Source organism: Oncorhynchus gorbuscha, linkage group LG11, assembly GCF_021184085.1.
Source record: "Oncorhynchus gorbuscha isolate QuinsamMale2020 ecotype Even-year linkage group LG11, OgorEven_v1.0, whole genome shotgun sequence".
Lineage (NCBI taxonomy): Eukaryota > Metazoa > Chordata > Actinopteri > Salmoniformes > Salmonidae > Oncorhynchus > Oncorhynchus gorbuscha.
Window position 1 is genome coordinate 77,042,201 of NC_060183.1, and position 15,881 is coordinate 77,058,081.

The window sequence follows — 15,881 nt, forward strand, 5'->3', positions numbered from 1 at the left end:
AATCTAGCTGAGCGCTTAAATTCGGTCCCCAGGCATTCATCCTGTTTCCTCATTTCCTGTTAAACTTGCCATTGTTGTGCAATGGCCAACACACCCACCCAGTCATTGTTCTTGGTCGTCGTGCCTTCAATTCACAACCCCTAACTTCCCACAGGACATTTGCGTATGATAAATGTTTATAATGGAGTACCGAATTTAACGTTTCAAACTTAACCAGTAGCCGCGGTGTAAAACAATTCGGCCACTCGGAAATCTTACTTCGATGATTTTAAACAACTGAACTCAAAACGCACTCTGGATGGAAAATACATCGGTTTGAAGTCAACCAACTGACCTTTTGCTAGATGAGACGTCATGATGTTTCCTAGTTGTAGGTGCGGCATTAATAACAGTTTGTGCTGTTAAACCCGTTGCTTATAGATCCGACTTAGTTTAGCTGTAGTGATATTGTTTCGCCACTTACTGGAGAGGAAATTTTATTACTTGAAAGACATGCCATTCCATTATCTGCCAAGGGTCTGAGAAGGATGGCAACTCCGATAGTCCTGTCAATCTTCCTTTTGCTCCCAGCAATTTCTGAAGGTGAGTTCCTATATGATAGTAATGTATTAAAGGGACAATCTGCTTGGAACTTCCATTAACTTTCAGTGATATACCCATTGATTATTGAAAATATATTTTTTAAACTGAACATCCCCTTCCGTGATTCACTGACCAGGTGAAGGCTATAAACCCAAATTGACACCTGTTAAATTCATATCGATGAAGGGGAGGAGATGGGTTAAAGAAGGATTTTAAAGCCTTGAGACATGGATTGTGTGTCTGCGCCATTCATATGGTGAATGGGCAAGCATTAATTTGTGTGAACCAGCCAGACGCAGTGGTTTGTGTCAAGAACTGCAACACTGCTGGGGTTTTGAAGTTCAAACGTTTCCTTTGTGTATCAAGAATAGTCCTTCAGCCAATAACTTGATACGTATACCATGCCCTGACGAATTGGGGTCCTGAGGGCAAAAGGGATGCAATTGATTATTAGGAACATGTTCCTAATGTTTTGTACAGTGTATGAGCTTAGTTAAACTGTTGTACCATATCAGAACCCAAATATATGGTTGTTTAACTCCCAATGTTTGATAACAATGCAACTGTAATCAAACACTATGTAGCATCAAAACATGGTCAATACATAATTTTTCAGTCCCTACATCCATAGCTCTGTCTACATTTGAATGGTCACAGAGCCCCAACCCTCAGCTGTTTTCCAGAATAGCAGCGAAATTGCCACTTTGTTTGAAATTCATATTGAGTGGTTATAGAAGTTGGGGAGTTGGCTGTCATCGCTCATTCTCTATTTACTTTTCTGTGCTGAATGTTGGTCTTAGTGCAGGCTTTTGTACTGTCATCTCTCAAGTTCTTTGCCATGATTTGTTAATTACAAAGTTTCACATTTTGTTATCAACAGGACAATATGGACATAGATGTGAAGTTATCCCAAAAGACCCATACATTGAATTTGGCTCCAATATTAAGATTAAGTTCAAGAAGACATGCAACAAGACAATCTCAGACAGCCACGGCCAAATCTATTGGACGATCAACAACAAGAGCATAGATGAAAGCCTCTATGAAACCAACACCTCCTTTGCTGCGGTGACCATCTACAATCTATCCCTTCCGAAAGCAATAGTACAATGTCACAGCCATTTAACTCAGCAAGTCTTGGGTGGTACCATCATACAAACATACTGTACGTACCTACTTACATTGTTGGTGTGCGTTACTTTCAATACGTCAACGTTATCATGGCATCTGGGGAATGAATTTTACGAGAGAATAAATCATGTCCTTTAATTTTTTCAACAGGGAAACCCAGAAACATATCGTGTGTCACGTATATCTCACAACAAGATTTTACATGTCGCTGGGAGCACAAGATCAAACCCACATCGAAAATAACATATACCGTTTATAGGAAATGGTGAGTTCTGACTCGAAACATAGCTTTCTCTTCGTATAGCAACGTAGACTGCAAGATTCCCTTGTCATATGGAATAATGCACAAAAGGAGTGCGCTATGTAGGTGATAAGGTGCCATTTGGGACGTAAAAAAGAGAGCCCTGCAGCTGATATGCAATAATTTAATAACCAACGTATCGACAGACAAGCTGTCTTCGTCAGGGTATGTAACCATATGTCTTCCTTTTGGGACGTAACCAACGTTTCTGTTTTGTTGTCTCTTTTTGTGTAGGGAAAATAGCCCAGATGCATGGGAGAGTGATCATTGTAGTTCTGGAAGCATGTCATGCACTTTTAATAAGAGCCTGCCGAAGCTTTCAAAGCTAAATTACATCACTGTGCGAGCTGAAAGCACAGTTTGGGAGACAATCTCGGACACACTGGAATTGGATCCTTGGGATACAGGTATGTAGTCAGAATGCACAGCTTTGACTCTCTGGAGCAGAGCATGTTTTATATATAGTACCAGTCTAAAGTTTGGACACACCTACTTATTCAAGGGTTTTTCTTATTTTTTAAAACTATTTTCTACATTGCAGAATAATAGTGAAGAAATAAACTATGAAATAACACATGGAATCATGTAGTAAACCAAAAAGTGTTAAATAAATCAAAATATATTTTAAATTATTCAAAGAAGCCACCCTTTGCCTTGATAACAGCTTTGCATACTCTTGGCATTCTCTTAACCAGCTTCACCTGGAATGCTTTTCCAACAGTCTTGAAGGAGTTCCCACAAATGCTGAGCAGTTGCTGCTTTTCCTTCAATCTGTGGTCCAACTCATTATACCAGTGGGTTGTGGAGGCCAGGTCATCTGATGCAGCACTCATCACTCTCCTTCTTGGTCAAATAGCCCTTACACAGCCTGGAGATAGTCCCACTAAGTGCAAACCAGATGGGATGGCGTATTGCTGCAGAATGCTGTAGTAGCCATGCTGGTTTAGTGTGCCTTGAATTCTAAATAAATCACAGACTGTGTCACCAGCGAAGCACCATCACACCTCCTCTTCCATTCTTCATGGTGGCAACCACACATACGGAGATCACCTGTTCACCTACTCTGCATCTCACAAACAAACGGAGGTTTGGACCAAAAATCTCAAAGTTGGACTCATCAGCCCAAAGGACAGATTTCCACCGCTCTAATGTCGATTGCTTGTGTTTCTTGGCCCAATTCTTGGCTTCTTCTTATTGATGTCCTTTTAGTAGTGGTTTCTTTGCAGCAATTCGACCATCATGGTGTCCTTTAGTAGTGGTTTCTTTGCAGCAATTCGACCATGAAGGCCTGATTCACAGTCGCCTCTGAACAGATGATGTTGATATGTGTCTATTACTTGAACTCTGTGAAGCATTTATTTTTGGCTGCAATATCTGAGGCTGGTAACTCCAATGAACTTATCCTCTGTAGCAGAGGTAACCCTGGGTTTTCCTTTCCTGTGGCGGTCCTCATGAGAGCTAGTTTCATCATAGCGCTTGATGGTTTTTATGACTGCACTTGCAGAAACTTTCAAAGTTCTTGAAACTTTCCAAATTGACTGACCTTCATGTCTTAAAGTAATGATGGATTGTTGTTTCTCTTTGCTTATTTGAGCGGTTGTTATCATAATATGGACTTGGTCTATTACCAAATAGGGCTATTTTCTGTATATCTTGGCTCAAACGCGTTAAGAAGGAAAGAACTTCCACAACTTAACTTTTAAAAGGCACACCTGTTCATTGAAATGCATTTAAGGTGACTACCTCATGAAGCTGGTTGAGAGAATGCCAAGACTGTGCAAAGCTGTCATCAAGGCAAAGGGTGGCTACTTTGAAGAATCTCAAATCTATTTTGATTTGTTGGATACTTGTTTTGGTTACTACATTATTCCATATGTGTTATTTCATAGTTTTGATATCTTCACATTTAACATTTACATTTAAGTCATTCACTATTATTCTACAATGTAGAAAATAGTACAAATATGGAATGACTGGGTGTGTCCAAACTTTTGACTGGCACTGTAAGTTAGTTGTGTGTGTATACACCATTCAAACAAATTAAATGACCAGTTATACCAGTGGACAATTGGATTGTTGTCCATCGTAAAGCTCAATATCTTTACACCAGTATTTCTTGTTTATCTATTGTATTGTTTGTGTAATTGAGGTCTGACTTTAATCACCCGACCTGACATTACTCACCCGACCTGACATTACTCACCCGACCTGACATTACTCACCCGACCTGACATTACTCACCCGACCTGACATTACTCACCCGACCTGACATTACTCACCCGACCTGACATTACTCACCCAACCTGACACTACTGACCTAACCTGACATTACTCTCCTAACCTGACATTACTCACCCAACCTGACACTACTCACCCAACCTGACACTACTGACCTAACCTGACATTACTCTCCTAACCTGACATTACTTACCCTGTTTTTCAAGTGAAAATTGACCCTCCAAAGAATGTGCGGGTGGTTCCTCTCCCTGCTCATCTAAGGGTTGAATGGGAAAGACCAGGAGGCACAGGCTTTCTTGACCAGGTCATACACTGTCAAGTCAAATATGCCAAGGTACACCGCTCATTTATTCAATGTTACGTTGTCTGTGATTTGTTTGTTGCTTAGTGCAATGTGCTATTTTCCCGGACTAGTTGGAAGTTAACATGACTGTTTTTGCCTCTTGTTGCTTAGTGCAATGTGCTATTTTCCCGGACTAGTTGGAAGTTAACATGACTGTTTTTGCCTCTTGTTGCTTAGTGCAATGTGCTATTTTCCCGGACTAGTTGGAAGTTAACATGACTGTTTTTGCCTCTTGTTGCTTCGTGCAATGTGCTATTTTCCCGGACTAGTTGGAAGTTAACATGACTGTTTTTGCCTCTTGTTGCTTAGTGCAATGTGCTATTTTCCCGGACTAGTTGGAAGTTAACATGACTGTTTTTGCCTCTTGTTGCTTCGTGCAATGTGCTATTTTCCCGGACTAGTTGGAAGTTAACATGACTGTTTTTGCCTCTTGTTGCTTCGTGCAATGTGCTATTTTCCCGGACTAGTTGGAAGTTAACATGACTGTTTTTGCCTCTTGTTGCTTCGTGCAATGTGCTATTTTCCCGGACTAGTTGGAAGTTAACATGACTGTTTTTGCCTCTTGTTGCTTCGTGCAATGTGCTATTTTCCCGGACTAGTTGGAAGTTAACATGACTGTTTTTGCCTCTTGTTGCTTCGTGCAATGTGCTATTTTCCCGGACTAGTTGGAAGTTAACATGACTGTTTTTGCCTCTCATATCTTTGTTTCTTCTCCCTGTGTAAATGTCCAGCATGTAATGGATACATCTATGAACACAGTGGCCAAGACAGCCTCTGTCACTTCTGTTGAAGTGGAGTCATGCACCAACCATACAGTGTCTGTCCGCTGTGCTTTAGACAAGGCCCCCTGGAGTGAATGGAGCAGCCAGGTGACAGTACTGTCCTCTCTCAACGGTAAGAAAACATAAAGCCCCAGTAAATCACAATCGCTATTCAGGTTTTCAGGAGAAGTGTTATTTCTATTTAAATCTACCCTTTCAGAAGGCATGTTTGAGATGATAGGTATATGTCTCAGAGTACTGATCTAGGATCAGCTCCCCCTTGTCCATGTAATCTTATTAATTATGCTCTAAAAGGCTAAATGTGATCTAGGATCAGCTCTCCAACTCTGAGAGGCTTTGATGTCTCTGCCGTCTGTTTTGTTTTTCACTGTTAACAGTTTGAGGTTGTTGTAGACATGAATTTGAATGCACATATTTTGCTGTGCTTGAAGAATGAGTCGTTAGACCTTGATTGAATAGCATGCACTGTCTGTGTGTTTGTCATGCACCCTTATCAAACATTATCATGTAAAAAAAATATATTGCTGTAAGCTTCCTCACATTATAATCTGGCATGGTTTGATATAGATAAGCAATGTGGCTGAAACAATTTCACCAACCCAGTTGTCTCATTCGATGAGAAATAATAGGAAGGATGCATTTTGAAAGTATTTTAAACAGTGCTGTGGTCTGAGTCTAGTTGGTGGCGTAGGGTTTGTGAAATGGATTGTGGTGAGAAACATTGAACTAATCACCCATCACCGTTTTCTGGAACACATCAGTCAGCCACAGTATGCTTTCAGTTTTGTCTTAATATTGAATGTTTACGTTTCAGTTTCAGTCTTAGTATTGAATGTTACTACACATTCTCCGACAGTACATCACAAAATTACGTGTTTATTATAACTAGGCTAAACTCTGTCTAAACTCTATTATTTCTCTGTCAACAGTGAGCACAGTGCAGTTGGACCTGTGGAGGAAGATGGATGCACCAGACAACACTGGGACTAGAACAGTGCACCTGATGTGGAAGGTAGGGAGCCTATGGAAGGAAGCTTATGTATGGCACTTTACATAATCAACATTATAAACTGGGTGGTTCGAGCCCTAAATGCTGATCGGCTGACAGCCGTGGTATATTTAAGCAATAAGGCACGAGAGGGTGTGGTATATGGCCAATATTCCACGGCTAAGTGCTCTTCACAGGCACAACACAGGGCGGAGTGCTAGGACACAGCCCTTAGTCGTGGTATATTGGCTCTATATCATAAACCCCAGTGGTGCCTTATTGCTATTATAAACTGTTTACCAACATAATTAGAGCAGTAAAAATAAATGTTTTGTCATACCTGTGGTATACGGTCTGATATACCACGGTTCTCAGCCAATCAGCATTCAGGGCTCGAACCACCCAGTTTATAATAGATTGTATACCACGGATGTTCTAATTATGTTGGTAAACAGTTTCATAGCAATAAGGCATCTTTTGGGGTTTGTGGTATACGGCCAATATAGCACGACTATATTGGGCTGTATCCAGGCACTCTGCGTTGCATCGTGCTTAAGAACATTCCTTAGCCGTGTTATATTAGTGATATACCACAGCCCCTCTGACCTTATTGCTTAAATAGGCATTGTTCCGGTTCAGTATTGGTTAGTCACTACCAAGGGTCTCCAGCTCTGGTCCTGGGTAGCTACAGTGTACCCGGGCTGTTGTTCCAGCCCACCACCAACACATCTGATTCTACAAATAAATATATCCTTGAAACCTTGAAGCAGGTGTGTTAGTGGTGGGTTGAAACTACAACCTCCTCACCCAGTATCTCCCCAGCACCACAGTTGGAGACCCTTGGTCTAAAGCCTTTCAAAGATGTATAACTCTACCAAAAGTTTCCTTCCTCAAAACTAGGGTTGCAAAACTACCGCCAATTTACAAAAAGTTTACGAGTTTTGGTGTTGTAATTTTGGTAATTAACAGATCATCTGTGGTAATCTAGGTATGGTACCTTTGGTAATTTATACTTTAAATGATGTATTCATCTATAGTATACATTTTTTATATCTTGTGCATTGATTTCTAGTGGATAGACCATATGGTTCTAGAGGAAATAGCCTAATTAATGAAAAACGCATCTCATCAACATTAGCATTATTTTCAATTAACTCTGCAACTCTTCCAAATGGACTTTTTACATAATTCACCAGTTTGACACCAAAATATTTACAACAAAGACATACTACTTTTGTATTTTATTTATTTAACCTTTATTTAACTAGGTAAGTTTAATTAAGAACAAATTAATATTTACAATAAACAGTGTAAATAGTATAAACAAAGGATATCTCATGTTGAAACCCTCATATTTGGGCTCCCAAGTGGTGCAGTGGTCTAAGGCATCTCAGTGCAAGAGGTGTCACTACAGTCCCTGGTTCGAATCTAGTCTGAATCATAATTGGCCAAGTGTCGTCCGGGTTTGGCCGGAATTTGTTCTTAACTGACTTGCCTAGTTAAATAAAGGTTAAATGTAAGGGAAATGTAAAAATTAAACACCAATGGTATTCACCAAAGTGCCAGAGGTCATTACAGACAGCTGTGATAATCTGAAGTACCCAAAAAGGCCACTAGATATTGTGTGATAAATATGCAATCAGATGCAAATATATTTTAAAGCTGAGCTTTCAGTCAACCTGATGAAGGTCGACTGACTGGAAGCTCATCTACAATTAAATACATTTGCATCTGACAGGAAGTGTGCAGAGACTTTCCTGTTTCTCAAGTTTTGCCTCCAGCACATTCACTAATCAGCTGTGGGTCTGCGGTAGATTCTGCCTATTATCTACATGTGATAAATTCCATCAAATACTTTAACTTTACCAAAAGCCTTGCAGCTTACTGATTAACTTCGATTGGTACCAGTAATACCCTCCCCCCCCACACACACACTTTGTAACCCTACTAAGAAATATGAGTAAATCTAAAACTTTACTCAAAATATTCATTTTTTGTTTCTAAATGGGGATGATTCTGACTGGGTGTGATGTATTTTCTAACTTCCTCTTTTCTGCTTTGTACAGAGCATCTCCCCTGCATGCAAGGCCATCGATGGATACAGGCTGACGTACATGGCTGATGAAAAGCACATGCCTGACAGACATTTGGACACCGTTGTGGATAAGGCTTCCATCACTGTGGACCAGCGGGCATACAGAGTCACTCTCGCTGCCTATCGCGGCGACACCACGTTTTCTGAACAGTCAATCTATGTACCGGCCGTGGGACAAAGTTAGTTGCTATATTTGACACATATTCAATATGATTTGCCAGTTATCCTGTTTAATATCATGTGACTCATTGCAAAGCTATTAGCTAGCAGATATGAGTCATATCTATCATGATCCATTTATACTACCAGATAGATAGGTATATCACACTATCTCACTAGTCTTTATAATACAGACACTACTGCTACATTAAACTCAATGTTTCAACAAAAGCCTCTAACAATTTTAAACTACTAAACTTCTTCTACTTTCATTAAAATACTTATCGACAGTTGAAGAAAGGCAGAGTTTTCCTGTAGAAAAAGTACCTGTCCTCGTTTGTTATTTACAGTGTTATTTAGAAGTGGTTTTAAGCCTCTGTGTACTACAGTGTCACATTCATATGAGTTTATGTGTGTTAGGTCTCCCCCAGGTTAGTGGCGCCCAGGCCTCTGCCCATGACGGTGACATCCAGGTCAGCTGGGTTGTTCCTCCTCTCTATCCTGTCCATGGCTACATCATAGACTGGACCACCGATGGAGATACATACACCTGGCTACAGAGCCAAGACACTCACATCACATTGACTGGTGAGCTGGGATTCTAAAGAATGGATGGATGGATGGGTGGGTCGATGGACGGGTGGGTCGATGGACGGGTGGGTCGATGGACGGGTGGGTCGATGGACGGTTGGGTCGATGGATGGGTGGGTCGATGGATGGGTGGGTCGATGGATGGGTGGGTCGATGGATGGGTGGGTTGATGGGTGGATGTATAGTTGGATCCTGATTATGTTACTTTATGTAACTTTACATTGACATTGGAGTGCTTGACATGACTCGAGGTTTGAGTTTCATTTTCTACTGTGGTCATTAGGAATTATTTTAATTGTTTTGCTGTGGTTTCTCTATGGGTTTGAATAGACTCATAGAATGTGCATTAGAGGAAGATCCATTGAGCTTGTCGTTGATGTGGTGAAAGAAAAACAGAATGCTTTTAGATGGATCAAAAATCTAGTCAATCTTTATTGGTCGAGTACACAGAATTGCAATGTTATTGCAGTTCCAGCTAAATGCTTGTAATTCTAGCTACAATTAGGTATTACACCTATCAATGTTCTGTTTTTATATGATGAGCCATGACTAGAATACATTATACACATATAAAGTGGGTAAAACAGTATGTAAACATGATTAAATCAACTGGTAATATTGTGTGTATTACATCCCAGATTAAATGAACACCACTCCTCCTGTTATCCCAGTAAACAATTGGAGGAATCTACTTTGGGATGTTTTCATTTTCTCGCTCCCTCTCATAGGCCTGCAGCCTTTTAAACTATACAACATCACAGTAACTCCACTCTACGATGACAAGACAGGACTCGAAAAGGTCATTCAGATCTGCTCAGTACAAAGAGGTACCGTTCACATGTTCCTCTCTTTCTATTGGTCCTTTGGGGTAATGGCTATGTATCTTCATATTCTTCTTTATTAAAAGGATTTAAATGTTTTAATTGTATCTGTACCAAATAAATGGATTACTAAATCATATTTTCTTGATCGACTCAGCTCCAGGGAATATCTCCTCGGTCGATGTACACGTTCAAGACAAAAGTGCTCAGGTCAACTGGGCTGCTGTGCCTCAGAGCCAATGTAGCGGTGATGTCGTCAACTACACTGTTTTCTACAAGACTGAAAAACAACCAGAGCTGAGTAAGTCTCCTGAAACATTGTTTCAACTTTGTTATAACGGCATGTCGACTGTACCGAGTCATTTCCTGTTGTTTTTCCTCCCCTCTCAGATGTGACGGTAAATAGCTGGAAACAGGGAGTGACTTTGGAGCCTCTCCAACCAGACACCAGATACAGTGTCCATGTTATGGCCAGAGCTGTTACTGGGGCAACCAATAGCAGCGTCATTCACTTCACAACGAGCAGATACGGTAAGGTCATGTCTGTAGGCTTCACCCACCATCTGATAGTATCTCATGGTAACACAGATTGACACTTTAAAAGTCTCTTTATGGTGCTACATATTCATTCCATGTATCCACTTTGAAACACAGGGTTATAGTAGCAAATGTTCTAACCATAGAATTACAGTTACTAGAACGGACATTCAAGTCAATCTTCCGTGCAGGCTGGACCTGCGGCCATCTTGCGTGCCCTCGTCTGTACCAGTGGTTTTAATTCTGTGGTTTTCTGACATATTCTAACTAAGTATTTTGCCCCATGCATACACTACTGCTAAATTATCCAAAAACAGTATTTGCTGTTGTGTTCCTTCATCATAACGTCTCTGTGTCTGTCCCATCAGGCAGGACCTTCCTCATAATGTCCTGTGTCTTCGGTGGTTTTGGCGTCATCATCGTCCTAGTCACTGGACTCTTCTGCGTCATTCAGTATGTTCTGCCGTTGATCTCAGAACCTTTTTAAAGCTGCAGATGTTCTTCCCTGTATACAGTGCCTTGCGAAAGTATTCGGCCCCCTTGAACTTTGCGACCTTTTGCCACATTTCAGGCTTCAAACATAAAGATATAAAACTGTATTTTTTGTGAAGAATCAACAACAAGTGGGACACAATCATGAAGTGGAATGACATTTATTGGTTATTTCAAACCTTTTTAACAAATCAAAAACTGAAAAATTGGGCGTGCAAAATTATTCAGCCCCCTTAAGTTAATACTTTGTAGAGCCACCTTTTGCTGCGATTACAGCTGTAAGTCGCTTGGGGTATGTCTCTATCAGTTTTGCACATTGAGAGACTGACATTTTTTCCCATTCCTCCTTGCAAAACAGCTCGAGCTCAGTGAGGTTGGATGGAGAGCATTTGTGAACAGCAGTTTTCAGTTCTTTCCACAGATTCTCGATTGGATTCAGGTCTGGACTTTGACTTGGCCATTCTAACACCTGGATGTTTATTTTTTAACCATTCCATTGTAGATTTTGCTTTATGTTTTGGATCATTGTCTTGTTGGAAGACAAATCTCCATCCCAGTAATATATGCCAGTCTCAGGTCTTTTGCAGACTCCATCAGGTTTTCTTCCAGAATGGTCCTGTATATTTGGCTCCATCCATCTTTTCCATCAATTTTAACCATCTTCCCTGTCCCTGCTAAAGAAAAGCAGGCCCAAACCATGATGCTGCCACCACCATGTTTGACAGTGGGGATGGTGTGTTCAGGGTGATGAGCTGTGTTGCTTTTACGCCAAATATAACTTTTTGCATTATTGCCAAAAAGTTCAATTTTGGTTTCATCTGACCAGAGCACCTTCTTCCACATGTTTGGTGTGTCTCCCAGGTGGCTTGTGGCAAACTTTAAAGGACACTTTTTATGGATATCTTTAAGAAATGGCTTTCTTCTTGCCACTCTTCCATAAAGGCCAGATTTGTGCAATATACGACTGATTGTTGTCCTATGGACAGAGGCTCCGACCTCAGCTGTAGATCTCTGCAGTTCATCCAGAGTGATCATGGGCCTCTTGGCTGCATCTCTGATCAGTCTTCTCCTTGTATGAGCTGAAAGTTTAGAGGGACGGCCAGGTCTTGGTAGATTTGCAGTGGTCTGATACTCCTTCAATTTCAATATTATCGCTTGCACAGTGCTCCTTGGGATGTTTAAAGCTTGGGAAATCTTTTTGTATCCAAATCCGGCTTTAAACTTCTTCACAACAGTATCTCGGACCTGCCTGGTGTGTGTTCCTTGTTCTTCATGATGCTCTCTGCGCTTTTAACGGACCTCTGAGACTATCACAGTGCAGGTGCATTTATATGGAGACTTGATTACACACAGGTGGATTGTATTTATCATCATTAGTCATTTAGGTCAACATTGGATCATTCAGAGATCCTCACTGAACTTCTGGAGAGAGTTTGCTGCACTGAAAGTAAAGGGGCTGAATAATTTTGCACACCCAATTTTTCAGTTTTTGATTTGTTAAAAAAGTTTGAAATATCCAATAAATGTCGTTCCACTTCATGATTGTGTCCCACTTGTTGTTGATTATTCACAAAAAAATACAGTTTTATATCTTTGTTTGAAGCCTGAAATGTGGCAAAAGGTTGCAAAGTTCAAGGGGGCCGAATACTTTCGCAAGGCACTGTATGTAAATGGTTGTGTTCCAAATAGCTCCCTATTTAGTGCACTGCCCATCACTCACTTCAAGTCAATTATGTCAGACAAGTCAGATGATTGGATGTTCTATGTAACATTGGTTAACTGATCCCTAGGTGGAAACGATTTAAGGGGAAGATAGTGCCCAACCCCGGTCTCAGCTCCCTGGAATTCTGGTCTTCACAGGATTGTCATAAGGTAAACATGATAATGACATGATATTTTTATATTGTATCAATCAATCAAATGTATTTATAAAGCCCTTTTTACATCAGCCGATGTCACAAAGTGTTATACAGAAACACAGCCTAAAACCCCAAACACAAAACACATTCCATTTATCCCTGTCCTATAGTATAGACAATGGATACTGTACATTCCATTTAGTCCTATAGTATAGACAATGGATACTGTATTGAACATGTCCTTCAGAAACACAGCCTAAAACACAAAACACATTCCATTTATCCCTGTCCTATAGTATAGACAATGGATACTGTATTGAACATGTCCTTCAGAAACACAGCCTAAAACAAAAAACACATTCCATTTATCCCTGTCCTATAGTATAGACAATGGATACTGTATTGAACATGTCCTTCCATTTCACTCGTCTGAAGAAAAGCGATTTGATATACATTTAATTTGTTACATTACAACACAAATCTTTCACTTTATGACTATTACTTATGGATTAAACTGTTCATGTTCCAATTGGCTCATTCAACCCCCTTCCTCTCTCCCCTGTAACTAGTCCCCATGTTCTCAGTCAACATACCTGGTGAAATAAATAAAATGTTGGTCTTCATGTTGGCTCAATAGGCTCCAGTTTCCATCGTCCCTACTGTCTTCACCATTCCTTTTTGGAAATGTGTCCTTGTCACCCCACAGATCCAACCCTTTAACAACCCGTCTGAACTCGAGACCTTCTGTGAGATGATTTACCCCTGTGAGGTGAACACCATAACGGACGACATCATGGGGTCAACTTCTACAGAAGACAGGGACATACAGGACATGGGCAAAGAGACAGTCTGTGACCAGACAGAGAGATGGAGCTCTGGCTTCGGTAGCAGGACCTTCTCTGACAGCCAACCCAGAGAGGAGAGCAGTAACCTGGGCCTGGCCCCCACCCTCCTCCCTTTACTGGCTCAACAAGACAGAGAAATCAACCTGCTGGAGTCAACTACCTCTGAGGACTCATCATCAGAGCCATCAGACCTCCAGGCCTCCGAGAGCTGTCCCGTCAACCCCTACAGGCTGCAGACGCCAGGGGAATGCCCTGTGAGGTTGGGGCTGGGGGGAGGCGAGGCGACGTCGGGCACCACAGAGGAGAGTAGGAGTCTGTTGGACACACAGCAGCATAGCAGCATAGCTCCTCTCACTGCGTACGTCACTCTGGGCATGTTTGAACACAGGGTGAGGGAAAGTAAACGGACATGAACACACTCCTGAATCCAGTGGACTTCTCAGTCTTTCCTAGAACATTTTATTCATTCAGTTTTAATGTCTCATATAGGCTATTGTGTTTTTGTGTTAGTGGTACTTTGAAATATCAATTTTGTAATTATACTTGAGTGACAATTTGTACAGTATGTGTATTTGTAGATTGTAAAGGTGGATAGATATCAGTTCTTTGAATTTGACTCATAAATATCAATCTATACTGTTGTATGTGGTAGACTTTATCTCATCAAATGTTTTAGTTTCTTGTCGTTGAGAAGGACTGCTGTTGGTACAATTTAAGCGCTTCCCCTTCCCGTCCATTACCAGTATGCCGTTTTGTTTGGGGGGAGGGGTGTTGCAGCACCACTTCCTAAAAACAGAAAGCAAGTGTGCCAAGATGGAAATACTTCAGTAACAGGGTCAAAGCAAGGCTTCATGTCTCGGAGTTACTGGATGGGTGGTAGCCTAGCGGTTAAGAAGTTGGGCACGTAACCAAAAGTTTACTGACTCAAATCCCAGAGCCGACTAAGTAAAATCTGTGGATGTGCCCTTGAGCAAGGCACTTAACCCTAATTGCTCCTGTAAGTTGTTCTGGATAAGAGCGTCTGTTAAATGACTCAAAAGTATAATGTAAATGTTTGCGTCCAAAATGAGTCCCTATTCCATATAAAATACATTACTTTTGACTAGGGCTCATAGGTCTCAGGTCAGAAGTAGTGCTCTATATAATTATTAGGGTGCAATTTGGGACACACCCAGTGACTAGAGAGACATTGAAGCCCATCCTTGATTTGACCCTGTACTGCTCTTTAAAAAATATCATTCACTGGGTCATGGGAAAGAAAAAACAAAATCACTCCAAGTCTATGATCTGCCCGATGACATTTTTTGAATAATAACTTATTTTTAAAAATGTTATGATTTTGCTTGGCTCCCATTCCTATGTTTAGTCTCTGATGGACTAATATATTCTGTTCTATTAATGTTGAATGTCTCACTGAATGTAAAGCACTCTTCACTTTGTAAAATGATGCAGACAGGAGGCATTTCATTTGTTTTTCATAACAATTTAACAAATTATACATGCACTTTTCAGTATACACTGAGTGTACAAAACATTAGGATCACCTTTCTAATATTGAGTTGCGCCCCCTTTTGCCCTCAGAACAGCCTCAGTTCCACAGGGATGCTGGCCCATGTTGACTCCAGTGCTTCCCACAGTTGTCAAGTTGGCTGGATGTCCTTTGGGTGGTGGACCATTTTTGATACACATGTGTGAAAAACCCAGAACCGTTGCAGTTCTTGAGACAAACCAGTGTGCCTGGCACCTACTACCATACCCTGTTCAAAAGCACTTAACTCTTTTGTCTTGCTCATTCACCCTCTGAATGGAACACATACACAATCCATGTCTCTATTGTCCCATGGCTTAAAAATCCTTCTTTAACCTGTCTCCTCTCCTTCATTTACTGATTGAAGTGGATTTAACAGGTAACATTAATAAGGGATCATAGCTTTCACCTCATCAGTCTATGTCATGGAAAGAACACGTGTTCCTAATATTTTGTCCTCGGTGTACAGGGCTCTAGTCAGAAGTAGTGCATTATATAAGGATTAGGGTGCATTCTGGGACGTAGCCAGTGATTAGAGACATGAAGCTCACCCTTGTATACTGGAGTCCTCACTCCAAGTCTATGGTCT

General features: G+C 40.9%; 1 protein-coding gene across 1 annotated transcript; it reads left to right on the plus strand.

Moving 5' to 3' along the window:
- Positions 1-72: 72 nt before the first annotated feature.
- Positions 73-15,098, plus strand: LOC123989492 (interleukin-31 receptor subunit alpha-like). The gene is made up of 15 exons (XM_046290544.1): positions 73-582; positions 1,463-1,747; positions 1,864-1,978; positions 2,249-2,421; positions 4,459-4,586; positions 5,327-5,489; positions 6,307-6,389; positions 8,432-8,639; positions 9,040-9,207; positions 9,939-10,037; positions 10,189-10,332; positions 10,422-10,562; positions 10,937-11,021; positions 12,851-12,932; positions 13,626-15,098. Exons 1-15 carry the CDS (start codon positions 528-530, stop codon positions 14,175-14,177), a joined length of 2,481 nt encoding a protein of 826 aa, XP_046146500.1. The 5' UTR covers positions 73-527; the 3' UTR covers positions 14,178-15,098.
- Positions 15,099-15,881: the final 783 nt, after the last annotated feature.

What these genes read in the sequence shown, in the direction of transcription:
- LOC123989492 (XM_046290544.1), top strand. Translation starts at nt 528, where the DNA reads ATGGCAACTCCGATAGTCCTGTCAATCTTCCTTTTGCTCCCAGCAATT. An exon ending in ATTGGATCCTTGGGATACAG is followed by an intron (nt 2,422 to 4,458) that starts GTATGTAGTCAG and finishes CTGTTTTTCAAG; the next exon opens with TGAAAATTGACCCTCCAAAG. An exon ending in AGTACTGTCCTCTCTCAACG is followed by an intron (nt 5,490 to 6,306) that starts GTAAGAAAACAT and finishes CTCTGTCAACAG; the next exon opens with TGAGCACAGTGCAGTTGGAC.